This window comes from Taeniopygia guttata, chromosome 2, assembly GCF_048771995.1.
Source record: "Taeniopygia guttata chromosome 2, bTaeGut7.mat, whole genome shotgun sequence".
Lineage (NCBI taxonomy): Eukaryota > Metazoa > Chordata > Aves > Passeriformes > Estrildidae > Taeniopygia > Taeniopygia guttata.
In genome coordinates, this window is record NC_133026.1 from 45,983,749 (window position 1) to 46,006,863 (window position 23,115).

The 23,115-nt window shown below is 40.0% G+C and overlaps 1 protein-coding gene across 5 annotated transcripts in view; it reads left to right on the forward strand.

The window, feature by feature from the left end:
* Positions 1 to 137: 137 nt before the first annotated feature.
* BBS9 (Bardet-Biedl syndrome 9) overlaps positions 138 to 23,115 on the forward strand; it is a 292,130-nt gene continuing 269,152 nt past the window's right edge. For all 5 annotated transcript variants that reach the window (XR_012054621.1, XR_012054622.1, XM_032747134.3 and 2 more), the window contains exons 1-5: positions 138 to 469; positions 1,554 to 1,674; positions 4,712 to 4,862; positions 6,037 to 6,101; positions 8,509 to 8,622. Coding sequence is in view for 3 of the 5 variants with exons in the window: in XM_032747134.3 (XP_032603025.3) it covers positions 1,563 to 1,674; positions 4,712 to 4,862; positions 6,037 to 6,101; positions 8,509 to 8,622 (442 nt within the window). In the remaining 2 variants the exon portion in view is untranslated. The remainder of the gene's footprint in view (positions 470 to 1,553; positions 1,675 to 4,711; positions 4,863 to 6,036; positions 6,102 to 8,508; positions 8,623 to 23,115) is intronic.

Consider the following 23,115-nt stretch of genomic DNA (forward strand, 5'->3'; position numbering starts at 1 on the left):
AACGGGGAGGGAAGGGGTGGATGCACGGGTGGAACTGGGCGCCTCGAGAGTAAGAGGTTCCTATGAGGGGTTTGAAGAAGAAAAAGAACAGGGCACGGAATGCTTAGGGTTGGTTGCTTTTATTTTTTCTCCTCTCAGAAAATATGAAAAAAAGTTTCTTTTCTTTGCTCTTCCCTCCAAATACAGGACGAAGTGAGAGAGCCCAACGGCCCATGACGCCGCTTCCCAAACTACATTTCCCAAGCTCTCCCCTGGGCGGGGCGTGGGGCGGTGAGCGGTTGGTGCCGGCGGCGAAGAGAGGAGGGTGCTGGAGATGGCGGCGGCGGTGGGAGTGCGCCTGTAGTCCCGCTGCTCTGTGCCTCTGTGCCTCGGGCCGCGACTCAGCGAGGAGCTCCCGGGAGGAAGCGGGGCTGCCGCCCCGGGGCGGCTCGGACTGCACTGTGCCAGGGAGCTGTCGCCTCCCGCCCAAGTAAGCCCCCGCCGGGCTCCGTCTCCCTTCTCCCGCTCCACTGGGATGTGTGTCCGTGTGTCCGTGTCCGTGTCCGTGTCCCAGGCTCGGTGTAGATGCTGTGTGTGCTGCTCAGGGACTCTGTGAGGGAGGGCGGGAGGGAGTGAGAGGGTGTGTGTGGAGGGCTGCGCTGTGCCAGCCCGCACTCGGCGGCAGCAGTTTGCCTAGCGGGCATAGCGACGGGAAAAAGGTGGAAAGAAAAGACGTGTTTCTGTTTGTTGGACTTGGCTTCCTTGGAAGAGGAAAGGCGCGGGCTTGCAGGCTGCGTTTGTTCCGAATCCCGTCTTTTGCCCTTCTTCCCGCTGGAGCTGCCGGTGCATGGCAGCCCCTCGCCTCCTGTGCGGGCTGTGGCATCGAGTGTGTCCGGCTGTGAGTTTTGAACTAGGATAATGTTATTGTCAAGCTGCCCGCAAAGGGATTAGTCTCCTCGCTCCTTCCCTCCCCGCTTCTTAAAATAACATCAGGTAGGGAGCAGAAAAGCTGATTTGTGCCCTGTATGACCGAGTTCTTTAGTCGTGTCACTGGAGCATCTTCAAGGAGATTATGCGGTGGAAGTTTGGATGTTGTCTGTTTACGTCCCCATTTACTTGTCTAAAAATAATTTCTCTTGCAGAAGACTTGCATCAGAATTTTTTTTCTTTTTTTTTTTTTTTTTCTTTTTGCTTGTCCTTCTTGGTAAGAGAAGAGAACTCAGTTCTGCAGCTTGGAAAATTTTTTATTACCTAGTGCTTGTAACAGAAGGCATAAGGCATTTATCAGTTTTTAAAAGTCTGTTATTGTGTTGCATTTTCTTCATATAACTAGCAGTGTCTATCACATCTAATTCAACGAATGACTGTAATATTCTTGAGGTTGTTTTCTGAACTGTATAACCAGAAACTCCAGACACCTGGAATTAACATTTATTTACCTCATACTAGTGCAATGTGAAACTGAGAAGTATAATATACTTAAGGAAACCTATTTCTAACAAAGAAAAAGTTTTTTTGTATAAACAATTGCAGGTATTAGTATAAACTTTAACAATGGTTTGTTTCCTTTTCAGTAAGGAAGAATGTCCTTGTTTAAAGCTAGAGACTGGTGGTCCACCATACTTGGAGAAAAGGAAGAATTTGACCAAGGCTGTCTGTGTGTTGCTGATGTTGATAATAGTGGCAGTGGACAAGGTAAATTCAGACTTAAAATTGCTGGCTTTTATGCCACACAGCTGTAGGTTTGCTTTGACCAACGCATGGTGAAAGCTTGATAGCCAGGCTAGTTGGCCAGTTAGTTTTAGGTCTGCTATCTTTACTGTGTCCTTGTGGGCTTAAAAAGACAAATTTGGTGCTCTCTATCTTTTTATATTTGTATGCTGCTAGATAGATTAATTCTTGCTTGTGTTCACTAGTAAATTGTCTCAAGTCTTATTCCCTCAATGGTAGATATTTTTAAAATAAAGAATTTTCAGTTAGTCATGGGAGCAAACACATTGTGACTTATAAAAACCTAAGGGGAGAAAAAAGGAAGGTGAGAGCTAAAAAGTTAAGAATTTAGAAAAACAAATAAACAACCCTTTTGATCTGGGAAGTAAATTACTCTGCTTGAGTAAACCCTGCATTTTTGTGTGGTCATTAATAATGTGAAATGATCTTTGCTGTCAGGGAGGGGTTTTATGTATTTTTAAAAATGAATAAATTATTGGTTCTTTATGATTTCATGCTCGCCTTGGAACTTTGTTTTTGCCTGTCTTTTAAATAACCCCAGGGGTGGTGATTCAACCACTTCCCCTGGCAGTCTCTTCCAATGCTTCAAAACCCTTTCGGTGAAATTTTTCCTAATATCCCATCTAGGTTTTACAGCCCCTGGTGCACCTCTAAGCCCTTCACTGGCTTTGTTGCCCTTCTCTGGCCATGCTCCACCACCTTCATGACTTTCTTGTAGTGAGGGGCCTAAAAACTGAATACCGTATTTGAGATGCAGCCTCACCTGTGCTGAATACAGGGGGGCGATACTTCTCTGGCCACACACTTTCTGATACAAGCCAGGATGCCATTTGCCTTCTTGGCCATGAGCCAAAATGAACCACATGCTGGTTCATGTTCCAGCTTCTGTCAACCATCACTCTAGGTACTTTTCTGTTGGGTAGCTTTCCAGGCACTTTTCCCCAAGCCTGTTGTGCTGCATGGGGTTGTTGTGACTGAAGTGAATGACCCGGCACTTGGCCTTGTTGGACCTCAGAGGATTGGCTTCAACCCATTGTTCTAGCCTGTCCAGAGAGCTATCTGACCCTTCAGCAGATAACCCTCCCACCCAACTTGGTGTCATCAACAAACTTACTGAGGGTGCACTTGATCCCCTCATCCAGGTTATTGATAAAGATAGTAAACGGGACTGGCTCCAGTACTGAGCCTGGGGAGTGTCACTTGTGACCGGTCACCAGCTGGATGTGACTCAATTCACCACCACTCTCTGGGCTCAGCCACCCAGCCACTTTTGTACCCAGCAAGCAATACACCAAAGCCATGACTATCCAGTTTCTCCAGGAGAATGCTGTGGGAAATCCTGTCAAAGGTTTACTAAAGTCGAGGTAAACAACATCCATGATCTGTCCCTTTTCCATTAAGATGGTCACCTTGTCATGGAAGAAGATCAGCTTGGTAGAACAGAACCTGCATTTCAGAACCCCTCTTGCTATGTTTGATCCCTGGTTGTCCCATACAAGCTGCATGATGGCACTAAAGATGATATGCTCCATGATTTTCCCTGGTACCGAGGTGAGGCTGACTGGCCTGTAGTTCCCTGGATCCTCCTTCTGACCATTTGTGTAGATGGGCATCACATTTGCTAACTTCCAGTCAACTGGAAGCTCCTTGGTCAGTCAGGACTGATAAATGATGGAGAGTGGCTTGGTGAGCACTTCTACTTTCAGTGTTCCTGGGTGGATCCCATCTGGCTCCATAGACTTGTGTTTGTGTCTGAGTGATGTAGCAGAATGCTGACCATATCTCCTTGCATTATGGGGGCCTTATTCTTCTCCCTGTTTCTGTTTTCCAGCTCAGGGGCTGCAAACACAGAGAACTACTGTTGCTCTGTTGAAGACTGAGGCAAAGGCAGTACTAAGTACCTCAGCCTTTTCCTCATCCTTTGTCACTGATATCCAGTAAAAAAATAGAGATTCTCCTTGGCCATCCTTTTGTTGCTGATATATATTGATAGAAAGGTTTTAGACTTTTGTGGCAGTAGCTAGATTAAGTTCTAGTTGGATTTTGGCCCTTGTAATTTTCTTCCTGCATAACCTTACGATTCAGCAGATTCAGCCCCCCTGATTCAGCTGCCCCTTCCAAAGGTCTTCTTCCTGAATTCCAGCCAAAGCTCTGTGCAGCCAGGATGGTGTTCTTCTCTGCAAACTTGTCTTTTGGCACACAAGATGGCCTGATCCTGTACCTTTTAAGACTTCCTTTGTTACAAATATGCAACCTTCCTGGGCACCTTTGCTCTTCAGGACTGCCTTTCAAGGGACTCTGTCAACCAGTTTCCTAAATGGGTGAAAATCTGGCCTCAGGAAGTCCATGAGAGCAGGTCTGCTGTTTCTCCTCCTTCCTTCTCTAAGAATTGAAAATATAATTTTGTGATTACTGTGCCTACTACAGCCTCCAACCTTCATATCACCTACAAATCCTTCTCTGTTCACACACAGCAAATCCAGTGGGGCACCTTCCCTAGCTGGCTCCTTCACCAGTTGTGTAAGGCAATTATCTTTCATACACTCCAGAAGTCTCCTAGACAGTTCCTTTCTGCTGTGTTATATTTTCAGCAGACATCTGGTAACTTGAAGTACTCCATGAGAGCAAGAGCTGGTGATTGTGAGACTTCTTCAAGCTGCTTGTAGAATATTTCATTGCCTCTTTGTTCTTATTGGGTGGTCAGACTCCAACCATGACATCTGCCTCACTGGCCTTTTTCCTGATTCTTACCCATAAACACTTAACCCTATTGCTGCCATCACTGATGCTGACAGAAATTCGCGTATCTGCAAAAATTGTAATCACTAAAGTTAAACTAGAAGACAGGGCATAATGAACATTAACTGAATCATGTCAGTATTCTATCCTTTTAGGGCATTATTTGAAGCACTCTGCAACAAATTGAATTCCATGTGGGCATGCTATTGTATTGTGTAGTATCCTATGTGTTGTTTTTGTTTGTTTGTTTGTTTGTTTTTAGATAAAGTTATTGTGGGTAGTTATAAGGGATATCTCCGAATCTTTAATCCACATCCTGTGAAACCTGGAGATGAAGTACAGCCTGAAGACTTGCTCTTGGAAGTGCAGTTGCGAGAACCAATATTGCAGGTGGAAGTGGGGAAGTTTGTTTCGTAAGTAAATGGCATACTGTGGTGTTGTTTATTTAAATCTTAGATGTGATTTTCTTCCTTTGCTTTGGAGGGTGAGTTTTCACTTTCTGGATGGACAGCTATTAATCACATCTATGAATCCTGTAATATGCATTTGATCTGCTTCTTGAATCATCTTCATATAAGAGAATTTTTACTTAAGGTATATATAGAGGATAATTTTCCAAATAGTTATACAATTTTTAGAAGTATGTAGAACAGGAAAAACATTTAATGTTATCTTTTAAGGTGTTAATAATACTTGACTGACTTGTTATGGTCTAGGATGTACTACTGGTAAATTATTTCCTCTTTGATAGAGGATAGATCCTTAGTTCCAATGAATTTAGTGGAAACAAGTGGCCCCAGGTAGAGGAGAGATACTATGACTCTAAGGAAAATACCTTACAGTTAACTGGCCATAAGAGAATCTGCTTAAGAGAACTTTATTTTAGAAATTAATTATTGAAGGATTCGTTTTAATTTTGAAATGAACTTTTAATACTGTAGCATGAACCTTATTTTAAAAAAAGAAAGTAAAACCTGTATTAACCATGGAGAAGATTCCTGCTCTGAGATCAAAGAGTCTAGTACTGATGGAGTGACCCTTTGCAGGAATGATAATATCTTACTCTGTGAAATGAGCTAAAACATTGTTTTATAATACATGCTGTATTAACAGCACAAGTACTTTGCTAGAAATCCTATTTGTGTTTGGAGGAAGAGGAATGGGAGGGTTTGAAGGTTCCATGCAGCTAGTACAAAAGTGGATTTAAAAAATAGTAGTGTCTGATATTGCTGAATAATGCTTGTTTGGAGGGATGATCTGCATATCATCCCTCCATGAAGGATTAACAGCACCTTATTTCAAATGACTTTCAAACTAAACTGGGAAAATACTTGGGTTGCACTTCATATTTGAAGCTCAAAATATGTCCTTAAAGGATTAATTTTGATTTTGAAATTAATTCCAAACACTTGAGGATGAATTTAGGAAGATCAGTACTTCTGAGTTTTCACACGAGCATCTAACACCCAAACCTTTGCATTTGGCCTATGCATGAGAGCAATTTCAACATGTTTCTTGAATTTTTATCCTGTATCAATTCTATTTGAATTTATCTGAAAATAATGTTTTTTATACTCTTCTTTACAGTGGTACTGAAGGACTTCATCTGGCAGTATTGCATTGCCGAAAACTCTGTGTGTATGCTGTTTCAGGTTAGTTTACAGATCCAAGTTTTCCAGTGATTTTAAGTGTATTCTAAAGTTTGGATTAGGTTAATATTAAACTTGGTATATACAGTGTTTGCTCATCATCACTGAAGATTTACAGTCATGTTCTTTCACTCAAGCCCATATATGAAGAGGAGACATTAGTAATTAGGTTTAGCACAGGGTTGCTGATCTGCTCCGTGCCCGAGATGCTGTGGTATGTCTGATGGTCTGTGGTTAGCAGTGATTGTGAGCAACTAGTTCTCATTATGGTTTTATGAATTGGTGTTATTGTTCAACGTGCTAATGAACAAATGGTTGTATAATGCCAACCTACTTATCTCTTTAAAAATAAGCAATAATGATTCTTTCTGAAGTCAGAAGTCCAGATAATTTTTAGAAAGCCAGAATATTGGTAAGGTAGCCCATGAGAAGACAGGAGGTTAATACTGGTAAGAAGGTGAAACCACTGTGTTTTGTCTTAAATCCTCTTTCTTCTGTTGCCTTTGGCTGGAAATTCTATATGATGTATTCTCTCTGTATGTGAAGAACCCTGTCATGAAATACATACTCTGTGCTTTGATTTTTTTCCTTGTATATGCTCAGAGCAAAGCACAGATTTAAGAGATCTATTAATGGGTTGGATCACCCATCTTCAAAATTCAATAGACAGCGTGGTGTTGTTAATTTTCTCCATGCAGGGACACATTCTGTGATTTCTTTCATTACAAGAGCATGTTTTCTTGTATGAGCAGCTTGTTTCCTATTTACAGCCTTGTAATCAGGTTACAAAAATGTGCTCTCTTTGCCTATCTGGAGACACCTGTGAAAGTGGTCTTTGCTGAGGAGGGATTCTTAGAGATGTGCTGTAGTTTTTGTGCTTTCTCTTTGCTGTAGTAGTGTTTATGCATTAGGGTTGTAGCCTACCAGTACAATTTTTATTAAAACAATTTATTTTAAAATTTGCATTAAGAGCATATGACAGTAAGTCTAGAAGTCTTTAGTAGTTATAATTTGCTGCTTGGTCTACATGGCTTAAGCAGTTAAGTAATAATAAAGATAAAATTTTGCTATCTTTTAATAGACTTTTCATACTAATCTGTAAGTATTCATGCTTTAATGGTGATTTCTGTCATCTGAGTGGGTACTCTCAAACTAGCTCCTTTGAGAAATAATTGTCATTACTTCTTTATGCTTTTAAGGCAAATTACACTTTCATAAAGTGGAATCTTTACTTAGTTTATACATGTTACTATAGCTGTTATTCGTAATAAAAATCACAATGTGGCTTCTTTTGAAAAATGAAAGCATCCTTCAGGGCTGACTAAAGTATTGTATTGCAGTCAATATACACAGACTGATTACTTTCTAACTGTTTATCCTGAAGTGTTGCTGATTATGTAGTTACTACTCAGCAGGGTTTTTTCCCTCATGTCTATTCCAGTCTTTTCCCTAATGTGGGCCTGCTTTAGGGGTGATTGTTTAAAACTGTGTTTGATTTGTTTGGAGAAATTGCCTAGAAGGTTAGCATAAGCCACAAGTCTTTCATAGAATGTTGCTTAAGTTGTTGTTGGAATAATATTTGTATAATTACAGCTGTAGTAGGATTTAGTGCAAAACACCTTTTTTCCAACTGATGTGACTATTCTCAGAGGATTTTGTTTACTTTTTTTTGTTTGCTAATTAGTCCTTAAGTATTACTTTATGTAATTAACTTTACTTTCTTCACTGGGTTCAGGAAAAGCTTGATTCTTTAAAGAGGAACTTCAGTTTCTTTAGAAAGACTTTTATTTTCTGTTAGTTGCTTGAAGGAGTCAGGGAGTTAAAATTCATGCAGATCTTTTCAAAGAATGTGACATATATCACAAGATTATTTTTGTTACTTTATGTTTGTCTTTTATTTTTGCATTGCTAATTACTCCATTCAATTTCAGGCAACGTAAAGGCAAGTGATGAGTGTGCCCCAAACACAGCTTTGTCAAATTGGAGCTAATGACCAGCTACAGCTTAACAGACTATTGCAGCTGAAGCTGGTTGTTGGATATAGTGTATTTACCAAATAGCTAGCAAATCATAAGAATTCCCCTTTGAGCAGGGGGAATCAAAACTTTTTTTCTGATCTTAGAGGTGTGGCTAACATGAAAAATACATTTAAATAGCACAAACTCAACCTTTTGTGAGGTCTTTATACCATGTATAATATAATATAATGAGACTTTATTTCTGGCTGTGACTTTTAGGAATTTTTTAGCTTGATGATTTTGTTTTCAGAAAGCAAGTGTGAGCCTATGTATCTCAAAAGTCACTAGAAATTAAGTTATATTTTTTTCAGATTGTTTGCACTGATACCCCTTTACTTCTTCTACAGTGTGTGTATCAAATTAATAAATATTTACCCTTTGTTTTTTTGTAGGAACTCAGGGGAATGTGGAGCATGGGAACCAGTATCAGATTAAACTGATGTATGAGCACAATCTTCAGAGAACTGCTTGTAATATGACTTATGGCCCATTTGGTGGTGTAAAAGGTAAGCTCCTTGTATATTCTTTATCATTGGTTGTTTAACTGAATTTTGAAAGGCAGCATGGCGCTGTTGTCTAGAGGAAAACATCTTTCTATTCATGATGATACTTTTTATCTGATGCATATTGAAAATAACTCAAGCTGAAATGAGTGAAGAATATGAAATGCAGAGTAGTTGTTTTCTCGCATTTTGAACTGGATATGAGTTTACAAAGTTAATGTGACAAAATTCCTGGCTCTTTCCTTGTACAACAAGACTCTTCAACATCTAAAAAGAATTGTTTTATTCTGTGCTTTAATTCTATTTTACTTTTCAGTGCTTGCTTATCCTGGCCCAGTTAAAAAGTTCACATCTTCTTTTGCTGATCCTAGGGTATCAAGTGTCTTGAAAGATATGTAATGCAGACTTCTAAAAAACTACTTAAACTTAGATTGGGAAAAGAGAACGGTGGACAATAATATTTATCGTGTATTGGTATTTGAATGAGTTTAATAGATATCAGTATTTTTTGAACTTGTGGACTTGTTTTTGTGTTCTGATTTGGAAGCATTTAGTTTGGCTTTGCATAACATCTCCTTTTCTTCAGAAGTAAAGATTGCCCAAAAATATTTGGGGAGGTGGCAGTCATCAACAAAAATAGCGTCACTAAACTGGTGACAGAGTGATAAGTCACCTTCTGAGGCAAAGAGTCTCCTGCATCAATATGACAAATGTATGTAGACAGTTCTGTGTCTGTAATAACCTTCCAGTAATAATGCTACAATGCCTTAACTCAAACTCAGGCTTGTCCCTGGGCTTAAATTCAGCTGACCAAAATCCTTACTGATTGAAGAGATTTTCACCTACTAATTTCTTATAGCTACCTTGGGGAAAATGGTCAGCTCATGTGGGTGAGAAGGTATAAGGGCTATCAGTATCTTGATGAGTGAGTGTATATAGCATGGGCATAGTCATGTTAAAAGCAGAAAGACCATACAGAGGTTCCTAAATCTGAGAAGAGGGAATGATGTTCTCTAACATTCTACAGTGAAGTTGCAGTAACATATGTATAGGGGATAGTAAATAAACATTTTTTTTTTTACCATCAGCCTTCCACAGGCTTCTCTGGAATTCTTTTCAGGCATCTGCTAACAGTGTCTCTTGCCTTCAGTAGAGGTTAATTCATGGTGATTCTGTCAGCCTGCAGCAATGAGCTTGCTTTGCTAACAGGCTGCCTTCTGCACCACAGTCTGGAAGTAAAATAAGAAAATACATGGAGAGGTTTTGAATTTCTTGCTGTCTGTTACTACTGTGACTAATATATGTCTTACTGTTATACTCAAGCATTAAGTTTGAAACAATTTGAGAGTGAAGGAGGCCCTTCACAGGTCATGTTCACAGAGCTACTGAAGCAGATGCAGGAGAATGGCAGTTGAACAGAAGGAGGAAAGCATGTGTACAGGGAAAGCATGCTGTGGGAGTGTTGGGGAGGAGGGTGAATGTCAGTCCCCCAGAAACATGATTTTTCATCTGAGTAAGCAAAGAATGCTGTAGGAGGTGACACAGAGAACTTGATCTATGAAATTGCTCAGTCTTGCTCAGATTTCTCTTGCTGAAGATTATGCTTTTTTTCTTTTTATGGAGCTCTTAATCCTAGACTTTCAGTCGTAAAGGAGTGCATTCTACTCAGCCATAGCATTTAACACTAAAAAAAAAAAAAGATTGAGTTTGCAGTCCTGAGGTGTTTGGGACAGGTGAAAAGTAAAGTCAGGACCATGAACTTCAGGCAAGTAAAATGCCCACTCTTCAAGGAGTTAGACCAACCCCTGTGAAACCGCCCTCAGGGACAAGGTGTCAGAAAATGGCATATCTTTGAGGATGCCTTCCATAGAGTGCAAGAGCTCAGGATTCCCAGGTTGAGAAATTGAGAAAGGAAGGCAAGAGATGGACTGATGCCTGAGTCGAGACCTGCTGTTCAAGCTAAAAGGGCAAGAAGGAAATGCATAGCCAGTGGAGATAGGGAAAGGTGACCTGGGAAGACTATAGGGACACTGTCTGGTTGGGTAGAGATGAGGTAAGAAAAGCCGAGGTACAGATGGAGATGAACTTGGTGAGGGGTGTAAAGAACGACAAGAAGGGTTTCTACAGGTACATTAGCCAAAGGAAGGTCAAAGGATGCAACACTGGCAAACTGGTAAGAGTGGATGAGTGGAAGGCTAAGGAGCTCATCAACATTTTTGCCTCTGTTTTCTGTGGGGTAATGGTGCAACAAAGTCTCTCCCACTGCAAGGAAAGATTGGTTTTGTGACCACCTGAGGAACTTAAGTCTATGGGACCTGACTGAGAGGCATCCCAGAGTCCTAACAGAATTGTCTGATGTAGTTTCTAATCTATGCTCCATAGTTCTTGAAAAGTCGTGGCAGCAGGGGAAATCTAGGGTTACTGGAAAAAGACAAACACTGAATGCATTTTAAAAGGGCTGGAAAGGACCCCCCCCCCCCCAGGAAGTAGTGACCTGTCAGCCTCACCTCTGTGCTTGGCAATGCATGGAACAGAACTTCCTAGAAGCTGTGCTAAGGCACATGGAGAACAGGGATGTGACTCTAGGCAGTCAGCATGGCTTCACTAAGGTCAAGTCCTGGCAGATCAACTAGTGGCCTAGTGGTAGAGAGCCATGGAGTGACTACATCAGTGGATAAGGTAAGGATTATGAATGCTATCTATCTGGACTTGTGTAAGGCCATTTACACACTCTCCCACAACATCCATCTCTTTAAATTGGGGAGAGATGGTTTTGATGGGTGGGCTGTTCACTAGATGATGAATTAGCTGTATGGTTGCATCTAAAGAATCATAGAATCACAGAAAATCCCGAGTGTGAAGGGACCCATCAGGATCATCCAGTCAACTCATGACCCTGTGCAGGACACCCCAAGAATTGCACCATGTGCTTCTTGAACTCAGACAAACCTTGGTGGTGTGACCACTTCCCTGGGGAGTCTGCTCAACCACCCTCTGTGTGAAAAACTTTTTCCTGATACACAACCTAAACCTCACCTGACTCACCTTCTTGCCATTTCCTCAAGTCCTGTCACTGGTCACAAGAGTACTTGCTCCTCTACTTCCCATCAGGAGGATATTAAAGACCACAATGATATCTGCTCTCAGTTTCCTCTTCTCTAGGCTAAACAAAGCAAGGTACCTCAGTTGCTCCTAATAAGGCTTCCTCTCCAGACCATCCTATGTAAGTCTAGAATGACAAGTAGTGCTCCTTAGGCATCTGTAGTACCAGTGCTCTTTAATGTCTTCATCAATGATCTAGGCAGTGGGATTGAGTGTACCCTCAGCAAGTTTGCAGATGACACCAAGCTGTGTGGTGTGATTGACACACCTGAAGGATGGGATGCCATCCAGAGGCACCTGGACAAGCTTGAAAAGTGGGCCCATGGGAACCTGACAAAGTTCAACAAGTCCAAGGTTCTGTGTATGTGTCTGGGCAATCCCAGATGAATGAATACTGATGCGGAGATTAACTCATTGAGAACAGCCCTATGGAGAAGAACTTGGGTGTTCTCATGGATGAAAAGCTGGATGTGAGGCAATAGTTTGTGCTCACAGCCTGGAAAACTAAGTGTGTCCTTGTCTGCATCAAAAGCAGCATGACCATCGGGGTGAGGGTGGTGATTGTTTCTCTTGTGAGACACCCCCTGCCTCCCCCCCCCCCCCCCCCCGTGAGAACTGCTGCTTGCAGTTCTGGAATCCTCATCACAGGAAAGACATGGAACTGTTGGGGCAGGTCCAGAGGAGGGCCATGAAGATGGTCAGAGAGCTGGAGCACCTCTCCTGCAAACGCAGGCTGAGAGAGTTGGAGTTGTTCAGCATGGAGAAGAAGAATAATTCAGGGCGACCTTAATGTAGTCTTTATATACTTACAGGGAGCCTAAGGGACAGCTGAGGACAAATGCTTCATCCTAAAAGAGGGATTATTTAGATTTGATATGAGGAGGAAGTTATTTTACAGTGAGGGTAGTAAAACACGTAAGGTCAGATTGGATGGGTTGGATGGGGTTCTGAGCAACCTGATCTAGAAGATGTCCCTCCTCTTTGTGGGGGAGGTTTGTACTAGATGACCTTTAAAGAACCCTTCCAACCCAAACTATTCTATGATTTGATAATTTTAATCTCTCTGGAGTTATTTCAGGTGTTCAAAATACAGAAACAAACATTGCTAGGTGTGTATAGCATTCTCATTCAGCTTTCTCCAATGTAAGATTTTGTAGTTCTGTCCCTACTAGTTTATGGCAAGCTTAGACCCTTGTATAATATTTTGGTCTATTTGACGACACATCTCTGTGGCTGAAATCTGATGGAGAGTAAAACATAAAATGTACAACTGTCACTTCTCAAGTGTTAATTTTTTTCTCTTGTATTAAGAAAAAAGATTAGTGTTTTCTCTATGGGGAATATTGTGAGGTAAAGAAACCTATTTTGTAGCCTTGTTGCTAAATTTCATTCTTGCTGGTGTCTTCAGATTAATGATTTGATCTATGAGCAATTTTCACATGTGGAAGAATTGAGACAGATGCTCTCATAACAGGAACAGATGAAAAACCAACAAACTCATTTATTCTCATAATAGAAAGTTGAAACCTAAGTTAAAAAAGCTATTAAAGCTGTAGAATAAAAAACCCAAAGACTGAGGAGTTGATCAGTGGCTTGCATAGATTAACTGTACATTTTTCTTAAAAATAGCAGAGTGTGAATTGTGGTTGTCACCACTAGATGGTCCTCTTACAACATTTACCAGTTAGCATTTCTAAACCTGCATTTATCTTGAGCTGATTCTACAGGTGTATTTACTGCAACACTTAGTGAGATATAGAAAGCACAATAGCACTTTCTGAAAACCTCTATAGCTAAGAGCCTTATTGATCGAAACAAAATGTATTCTGGTGGTTGTAGAACGTTAGCAAAAAAGTGAAGTGAAATTGATTCTTTCAGCAGAACTGTTACTGGCTCAAGGGCGTGAGAAATAACTATGAAATCCCTTATAAGTTTAGCTAGAATTCTAAACAAAGCTAATGGAAATGTTTAAAAATAGTAAGTGGAAAGCATCTACAAACATGAAAATGTAGAAGTCAAGCATAGTGTAGGCAGAGTTGATTGTGACTTAGGACTTTAAAATCTGTGGCAAAGGATTATAATGCAGATCTTGACATTTCTTTGCTGCTTTAGCTATATGTTTGTTCCTTGCTCTCTCTGAATGCTGGTGCTAATATGAAACCAAGAAGCTGTCAAGAAGGGACATATAAAGATCAGCTATTGATTTTATATTTTAAAAACCCAGTATTGTTAGCCTAGACTTTCACAAGTTGAAGTTAAAGTTAAGACACTGCCTTTGTTGTTTAGAATGCATGTCTCCTTTTCATATTTCTGAACTGTTCCTCATGGTCTTAGAGCTATGAGTTGAGTTTGTCATCCAGTGCTCCAATTCTAGCATATGGGTCATTTTAGAAAGGATGATTCATGATAAAATCATGAGTCAGTAGTGCTGAACCCTGGTTTTCAACCAAGTGAACTCTTAACCTAGCCACAAAATGTCACAGCCCTTAAGTAATGAACATACTGTAAACTTCATGGTTTACTTCAGATATAAAATTTAAAGACCTTGAGGGTACTCTACCTTAAGCTGTTTTTTTTTTTTTCCTTTATTAAGAAAATGAAGGTGAAAAAGCATATATCTTTAAGATTTATGTTGCACCCTTACTTATGGTGAGTACTCGGCTTAACAAAAATTTTACTTTATACAAACCCATTCATCACATAAGTTTTATAAGGTCAGATTTTACTATTATGGCATCATGCAATTATGCCACCAGAGACTGCTCTGCTAAGAATTCAACTGTCATTATATGAAGTGATGTTTGCTGATAATTTAAGCTATCTTGGAAAGTATTTTCTTTTTTCACATCTGTAGTATGTTCTGAGTCTTTATGAGTCAAATACGAATGACCTGGTATTTGGCTCAAGCTCATAGTTTAAGATGATGAGCTCATTAGAGTGGTTAAGTTTGGAGGCAGCCTGGGCTGTTGCAACCCTGCCTGGCTGAGTTTGTGATCTCAAGGAGCATGGTCTTGGCAAGAAGTAAAGTCAGGACCCTGAGTTTGGAAGAGTGAACTTCCAGGTGTCTAAGGAGTTGGTGAATGAGATGCCCTGAAAAACTGTCCTTAGGGACAAAGTAGCTGACCAGAGCTGTCACTTGAGGCACAAACATCTCCATCCCAATGTGTGAGAAACCAAGCAAGGTAGGGCAGACACCAGCAAACATGAACAAGGATCTAGTCCTCAAACTGAGAAGTAAGAAAGAAATGTGCAGCCAGCGGAAACAGAAGACAGGTGATCTGGGGAGAGTACAGGGATATCATTCAGATGTGTAGAGATGGGATCAAGAAAGTCAAAGTACTGATGGAACAGGACTTGGTAAGGGATGTGAAAAATAACAAAAAACTATTCTGTAAGTATACAGTGTCAGAAAAGAAAGGCCAAGGAGGCCAATAAATGACAAAGGAGAGCTGGTAACAGCAGGTATGGAGAAGACTGAGGTACTCAATGAGTTTTTTGCCCCAGTCTTCACTGGCAGTTAGGTTTCCCACATCTCTCAAGTCCCTGAACATCTTGTGGGAGTTGGGAGAGCCAGATTCCTCCTGCTGTAAGAAAAGAGCAGGTTTGGGACTATTTGATGAAACTGAATAGCCAAAGTCTGTGGGGCCTGATGACATGCGCCTCAGGGTCCTGAGGGAACTGCCTGATGTTGTTGCAAAGACACTCTTCATTGTATTTGAAAAAATCATAGCAGTCAGGCAAAGTCCTACACCTTTCCTAATTACAATAAGAGTAGAGAGGAAGATCTGGGGAACTACAGACTAGTGGGCCTCTCCTTTGTGCCTGGGAAAATTATGGAGCAGACCATCCTGGAAGCAATGTTAAGGCATGGCTTCACTGAGAGCAAATTATATCTAACCAATCTGGTGGCTTTCTGTGATGGAGTTACTGCAGTGGTTGACAAAGGACAGTGAATGGATATCATCTACCTAGGTTTCTCTAAGGTGTTTGACATAGGCCCACATGGTATCCTTAACTCCAAACTGGAGAGATGTGGATTTGCTGGATATACTATTAGCTGGATAAGGAACTGGCTAGATGGAATGCAGCAGGAGAGTTGTGGTCAATGGCTCTATGTCCAGGTGGAGTCTGGTGACAAGTGGTGTCTCTGTCTTGGGACCAGTGCTCTTCAATATCTTCATCAATGATCTAGGCAGTGGGATTGAGTGTACCCTCAGCAAGTTTGCAGATGACACCAAGCTGTGTGGTGTGACTGACACACCTGAAGGATGGGATGCCATCCAGAGGCACCTGGACAAGCTTGAAAAGTGGGCCCATGGGAACCTGACAAAGTTCAATGAGTCCAAGTGCAAGGTTCTGCGTATGTGTCTGGGCAACCCCAGATGAATGAATACTGATGGGGGGATTAGCTCATTGAGAACAGCCCTATGGAGAAGAACTTGGGTGTTCTCATGGATGAAAAGCTGGATGAGAGGCAATAGTTTGTGCTCACAGCCTGGAAAACTGAGTGTGTCCTTGTCTGCATCAAAAGCAGCATGACCAGACCATCAGGGTGAGGGAAGTGATTGTCTCCCTTGTGAGATGCCCTCCCCCCCACCACTTCAGTTCAGAGAACTGAACTGCTGCTTGCAGTTCTTGAGTTTCTGGAGTCCTCATCACAGGGAAGACCTGGACCTGTTAGAGCAGGTTCAGAGAAGCTCCACAACAACAGAGGGATGGAGCATCTCTTTTCCAAAGACAATCTGAGACTGCTGGGACATTTCAGCCTGGAGAAAAGGCTCTGGGGGAGAGCTTGTTGTGGCCTTACAGTATTTAAAAAGGGCTTACAGAGAGGAGGGAGTGTGACTTTTTACAAGGGCAGATAGCAAAAGGACAAATGGGAATGGTTTTATACTAAAAGAAGAGAGGTGTCCCATCCCTGGGATTTTTCAGGACAGGCTAAGTTGGACAGGCCTCTGAACAACATGACCTAGTGGGTCCCTGCAATGAGAAATGACATCATCTACTAGACCAGGTTGCTCTGAGACCTGCGCAGTCTTACTCTGAATATTTCCAGGGATGGTGCATCCTCCACCTTAGTGCACAGGCTGTTCCAGTGTTTTGTCACCCTCCTTGTTAAAAAAGTTCTCCCTTATGTCTTATTTAAATCAATCTTTTTTTATGAAAGCCTTTACCCCTTGTCCTATAGCAGCATGCTCTCCTAAAAGTTTGTCCCCATAAATAATTTAAAATGTTGTACTTGGCTGGTAAATCCTAAGTGATGGAATTTTTTTTGGTGATTGGAAGTCACTGCTGATTGAAAGCTTCTGATAAATAAGTTGCATGTTTTTCCATTGTTAAAACATAGTAATGGAGTGAAGCAAGTGAACTGGATATAGTGTTTTAGTTGAGAATTCCTTTTCTTAGTCTTCTTTATCATGCAGTGTCCCTCCAGTTCAGTTTCTAAGGCATAAATCTGGTATTAATCTAGAAATAGTCAAGTCTTATTAAGCAATATTCCATATATCGTTTAGTATTAATAAAGTCAAAACAATGTTAATTGAAAAACAGTGAGAAGGGGTTTTTTTGGTCGATAGGTAGTGATTGGATTTTGAGGCAGTATTGTTAAATTTTGTGATTGATATAATTTGGTCTTAATTTTATATTGTTCCCGTGTTTTGTTTTTTTATGGTTACACCAAAATCATGTAGGTCTAGTTATTTTAATTAAAATAATGATCAATTGGATCTGTTCTACCTGTGCAGAATTTTGGTTAATCGATTTACCATACCGTTGTATGACATGGTAGTAGTAAACTATTTTCATGTAAGAATATTAAAACTCCTTATAGATGCATAATCACACAGAGATTAGATGAGATAATTATCAACTGCTTAAGAATGAATTTACATATTGGCACAGTAAAAGATTTGCAGGAAATGGACATTAAGCAAAACTAATTTTTTACTCAGAGCAAATAAATTAATATTAATTAATAATTAATTGTTATAATCTTTTCCTAACACAATGTTTAGATAATTAGTGCTGAATTTACCTTAATTTTGTACCTACAACATTCAGAATAAATGAACACGTGTGACTTGACTTTGTCATGCCCATATTGAAGATATTTAGACATGGTATGTTTTCCTGTCTGTAGAGAAATCTGAGAAAGAAGACAGTAATTTAGAAAGTGACTCTTACTCCTGCTTTACTGTCTTCTGTTGGATGGGTTAGGACTTAGCCACTTTATACTGTTAGCTTAAGTCCTTCTACATCTTGAGAAACAGTCAATGTACTTCTTGTGCCTGACTGTTCTTAAAAAGAGATTTACTGATGTGGAGCCTGCTTATAGGAAATGATGGTATTATGCTTTTTATAGTGGAAGAAAAGTGCCCTTATTACTTATTTGAAAAAGTTTACAGATCAGGCCACAATTTCATCCTTTGCTTTGTTTGCCTTGAGTCAGATATGACTTATGTTTGAGGAAAGTATATGCAATAAATTTCTGTTGAAGTAATGTGAAGAGTAGAGAAGGGCTTTAAAGTAAAAACAAAGCCACTGTTACTTGAAACTTAGTCAGCTTTACAGATTACCACATAAATTTCCTGTGGTCAGTTGTGCATTAGACTGGATGCTGGGCAGGATAGTAGCTCATATATGAACAAACAACAGTGTGTAAGGAGTGAATACTAAAATTCTCTGCTTTGAGGCCTCGTGAATGGGCAGGTTTCCTGAGCTGCTCTCTCAAATTCTTAGGAAGTGTGTGAATGATCACATGCTCTAGTAGGAGGACACGCTTTCCCAGGTGAGGATGGAGTTCTGTGGTTGTTCTTCAGGGTGTAAGTGGTACATTAAGGTGGGTGTATAAGCACGCTGAATACTTCCAGTTTTCTATTAAAAAAAAAATAATTTTTTTTCTTCAATTTTAAAGATTTTTTCATCTTCTGAAGAACTAAAGAAACAGCATATTGATAGCTCACCATTGGGGGACACAATCTATTGGGTTGCTCTTGAAAGAATACTAATTTTATTTAGTGACAGGCAGAAATCATAGTTTAATAACTTTGCTTTCTTAGCTCTGAATTATTTTTGAATAGCATTTACTCACATATGATGATTTTGCACTGCAAAAGCACTGTTACTGCTTTGTGTGATTCCACACTTACATTATCTAATAGTTAAGTAATAAGTGAGTTAACCACAGTTTTCTATAACTTTTCAAATGAGTTGGTAAGTGATTTAGTATTGGATCCCCCTAATAAGCACAGACTTTGCAATTTACGTTTTCATCTGAAACCTTAATGCCTTAAGTCAACTTCCAGAGTAGTTCAGATTTATTTGAAGTTTATTCATGGATACTCTACCAGTAAAAGCAGATAATAAAACAATAGCAAAGGGAAGGAAAAAAGAAAATACAGCTTTGACATGAAAATGTTACAAGCAGAAAAGTGTGAAAATACCTTAAACCTATATTTTTCTCAGCAATTGGCTTTGAATTAATTTTACTTTTATTATCGCACTGGCCTAGAGGCAAATTATGTTTGAATGTTACAACAAAGAGGGTGCTATATGGAGGAGTTTTTTTAATAATGAAATACAACATAAACCATGCAACCTTGTAACAGGAAACTTTGTGAGGAGGGTAGACTGTGTTTAACTTTTCTACAATTCTGCAAGAATAAATTTTATTAGGTGTTAGTAAAAAAAAAAATATCAGCTGAGTTTTATGCTGTAAGGTTAAATGATTCTTATGACTATGTTTAAACACTGGAGCAGTATAAATTCAGACTTTGATTTATTGGCTAGTTCTGTTAAGAAGCAGAATATTTAACTGTTGCCTTCCTGTTAAATTGCTTCTGCATAAGGACAGATTTTTGGTGATGTTTGGGATTTGAAATTTTTTCATTGAATAGATCTGGTGATGGCTACTCCTAAATGGTTTCTCACTCAACTTTGGAAAGCTGTTAGTGTTTATTTTTTTTTTTTTTTCCCTACTAATAATTGTGTTAGAACCTCTTCTCTAAATTGAACAAGTGAATGAAAAAATAATCAAGGAAAATGTTCTCTGAATCTTTTACCATCTGTTTCCTCTTCTTTACAGTAATGATTGTAGCCTAATGATCACAGCCTAACTGAAATAAAGGGTCTCATTGCATTCAGTTGGCCAGAACTTTGCCTCAGTTATGAATTCCTAGATAAATCTCCTAATCAGCATTTTTTTTAAAAAAAGAACTATAATTTAAGTGAAGTAAAATAAATTGCAGAAATACATAACTTTGGGAGCAGTTGTATATGTAAGCGAAGGACTTATTTTTCAAAACTTTGGTAAATTCTGTATTACACTTTGTCTAATTTCCCTTGTAAAGTATGGTACCCAAAAGTGTGCCGTCACTGTGCACTGGTAGCATAAAATGTTTTGTGTCTTACATGTGGGGTTAAGGCTTCTGCAATGCTCCTGCCAAGAGTCAGTGAGTGCAAAGGCAGAACAATAATTACCTCATATGTTTTTAATAGCTCATGTATATTAATAATGACCCAATCTGTCTTTTGTCTTTTTGATGACATATTGTTGACTCATTTTAATTCATCGTCCCACTATAATCTCCAGACTCTTCTTCTTAGTGCTATTGCCTGCCATTCTCTGGTTTCCTGTGAGTCAATTGTCTGAGATCACATCAGATGTTTTATTTCAGTTTAGAGATGCTGTGTCTAAAGTTTAGAAATGAAGTATATGTTATTACCCAGTCTGATAAATAGTTTGGCATGATGAATTTTTTGTTACTTCAAACCAATGTACAGCTTTATTATTTACATATGTACTTTCTTATTTAAATGTTCCAGCATTTCATGTAAATGCCTTTGTCTCTAAGATTTGTTTGCTGCCCCATAGCTTTTCCTCCAAAAGAATGAAGCTTTAGTTTCAAATTATTTAGTCTATTTTGTCTTCTCAAAGAGTCTTTCAGAAGTGTGCATATGTAGCTTTTGTTTATTTTTCCAGTGGTCATCAATGATTACTCCATTACAAAAAAAGTCTCCAACATATAGGAATTTAGGGTTTGGGGAGTCACCAAACCCTTGTTAGTTGCTTTTCCTAGAGGGTTGAAATGTATCTTGTACAAGCTATAATGCTTTATACTGATTTTGTTTTGGTGCAAATTGCTCCTATCAAAAATTGCTCTACTACATCATCGTGGTAGCTTAGTGCCTAAGTACCACACAACTGCTCACTCACTTTCTCCCATTTCACCCTGGTGGACTGGGGAAGTGAATCAGAAAAAGGTAAAATCTGTGGGATGAGACAAGAACAGTTCAAAATTTTAAATAAAGTATGATAATAATAATAGTAATAAAAAGAAGAGATAAATAAAACCCAACAAAAACAAATAAGGCACAGTACAGTTGCTCACCACCCACTGACTGATGCCCAGCTGGCCCCCATCAGTGATCAGCCTCTTTACAGCCAACTCCTCATTTGAGTGTTCTCAGTGTGTTTCCAACTGTCTAAAAATACAGGATAACAAATTGTTCCTGTGATGTCTGTTCTGAGATTTCCAAGAAGGAAACCAATAGCATGGTGATTTTTTTGATAGAGATGTAATTCACTGACTCATTTGACCACAAAGTAAGAGTTAACCTTTTCTGTATGTTGGTTGCTAGCCTAGAATATATACAGACAAATGACTTGAATGTGAAAAGTGGCTGTGTTTCCTTGGTGTTTTTTTAGCAAATTAAGTCAAGCTGTTTATTTCAAAATTTTTAGGGTATATTTGAAACTTTTTGAAGATATATTGGACTTTCATCTAATGCTCTGTACAGTAAACCCTCACTTTTGTGTTGTAAGCTTCTGACCATCTGACTTTGTTATAAATAGTCTCAATGAGTTCTTTGGATGTGAATGCAGTTATTTGGGAGATCATTCTTCAGCACATATTTTTAACAATTCTTTAGCTCAAAAAATTAGTATATAATCACACAGAAGGGGAAAAGTTGGAAGGTACCCCTGGAGGTCATCTAGTCCACAAACCCTGCTTGTCCCTAGATGTCCAGATGGCTTTTGAATATTTCCAGAGAGGGAGACTCCACAATCTCTCTGGGTAGACTGGTCCAGTGCTTAGCCACAGCTTCACAGTAAAGAAGTTTTTCCTCATGTTTAGGTAGAACTTCTTGTGTACATCAGTTTCTGCCCATTGCCTCTCATCCTATTGCTTGGCATCACTGGGAAGAGTCTTGGTCCATCCTCTTGACACTCTCCCTTCAGATACTTACTCATATATGTTGATGAGGGCTCCTCTCAGTCATCTTCCTGAAGCTAAACAGGCTCAGCTCCCTCAGCCTGTCCTTACAGGAGAGATGACCTCATCTTTGAGGTGATCCTTTTTGCTGTCCCCTGGACCTGCTGTAGGAGCTCCATGTCTCTCTTGTACTGGGGATCCCAGAGCTGGACACAGCACTCCAGATGTGTCCTCAGCAGGGCTGAGTAGAGGGGTAGGCTCACCTGCCTCAGCCTGCCGGCAGTGCTCTTCCTGATGCATCCCAGGATACCATCAGTATTTTTGGCCATAAGGGCACACTGCTGGCTCATGGACATCTTGCTTGTTTTCCCCAGGTCCTTCTCCACAAAACTGCTTGGACCAGCTGCCTTGGCCCTCTTGTTCCTCTAGGGCATGTTCCCCTGGGATTCTTCAAGAAGGTCCCTGAAGAGGCCAAAGTTAGCTCCCCTGAAGTCCATTGTTGTGATCCTATTCACTGACCTGCTTCTTCCTCACAGGATACTAATGGTCTCTTGGTCACTGTAGCTAAAGCTGCCCCCAGCCTTCACATCTCTAACCATACATTCTGTGTTTGGTAGTAAAGGTCCAGCAGCACACCTTTCCTAGCAGGCTTCTTCACCACCAGTCCCAGAAAGTTACTGTCAGTGCCTTCCAAGAACCTGCTGGATTGTTTATGCCTTACTGTGTGGTTCCTCCAGCAGATGTCCAGGTGGTTGAGGTTCTCCATGACAACCAGGGTCTGTGACTGTGAGGCTACTTTCAGCTGTCTGTATAAGACCTCAATTGCTTCCTCCTGCCCCTCAGGCAGCCTGTAGCAATCACCCACAATACTGTCACCCTTAGTAGTTTGCACTTTAATCCTAACCCATAAGCTCGATTTACTCATCATCCTCCCTGAGACAGAGATTCATGCATCAAAGTACTTTGGGAAGTGCTTAGCAGTCATGAAGCTTCTTAGTCTAAGGAGAGTATAAGAGGAGAAGTAGAAGAAAAGATAGGGACTTTCACTGGGTTTTAACAGTGAGATCATGTAGTTCTGTTTCATTGTAAGTTTTCAGGTATTTTTAAAATGGAATTTTAAAGTTGATAGATGTATTTGAGGAGGGTGACTTATGATCTTACTGATACCTTTTGAAAGTAC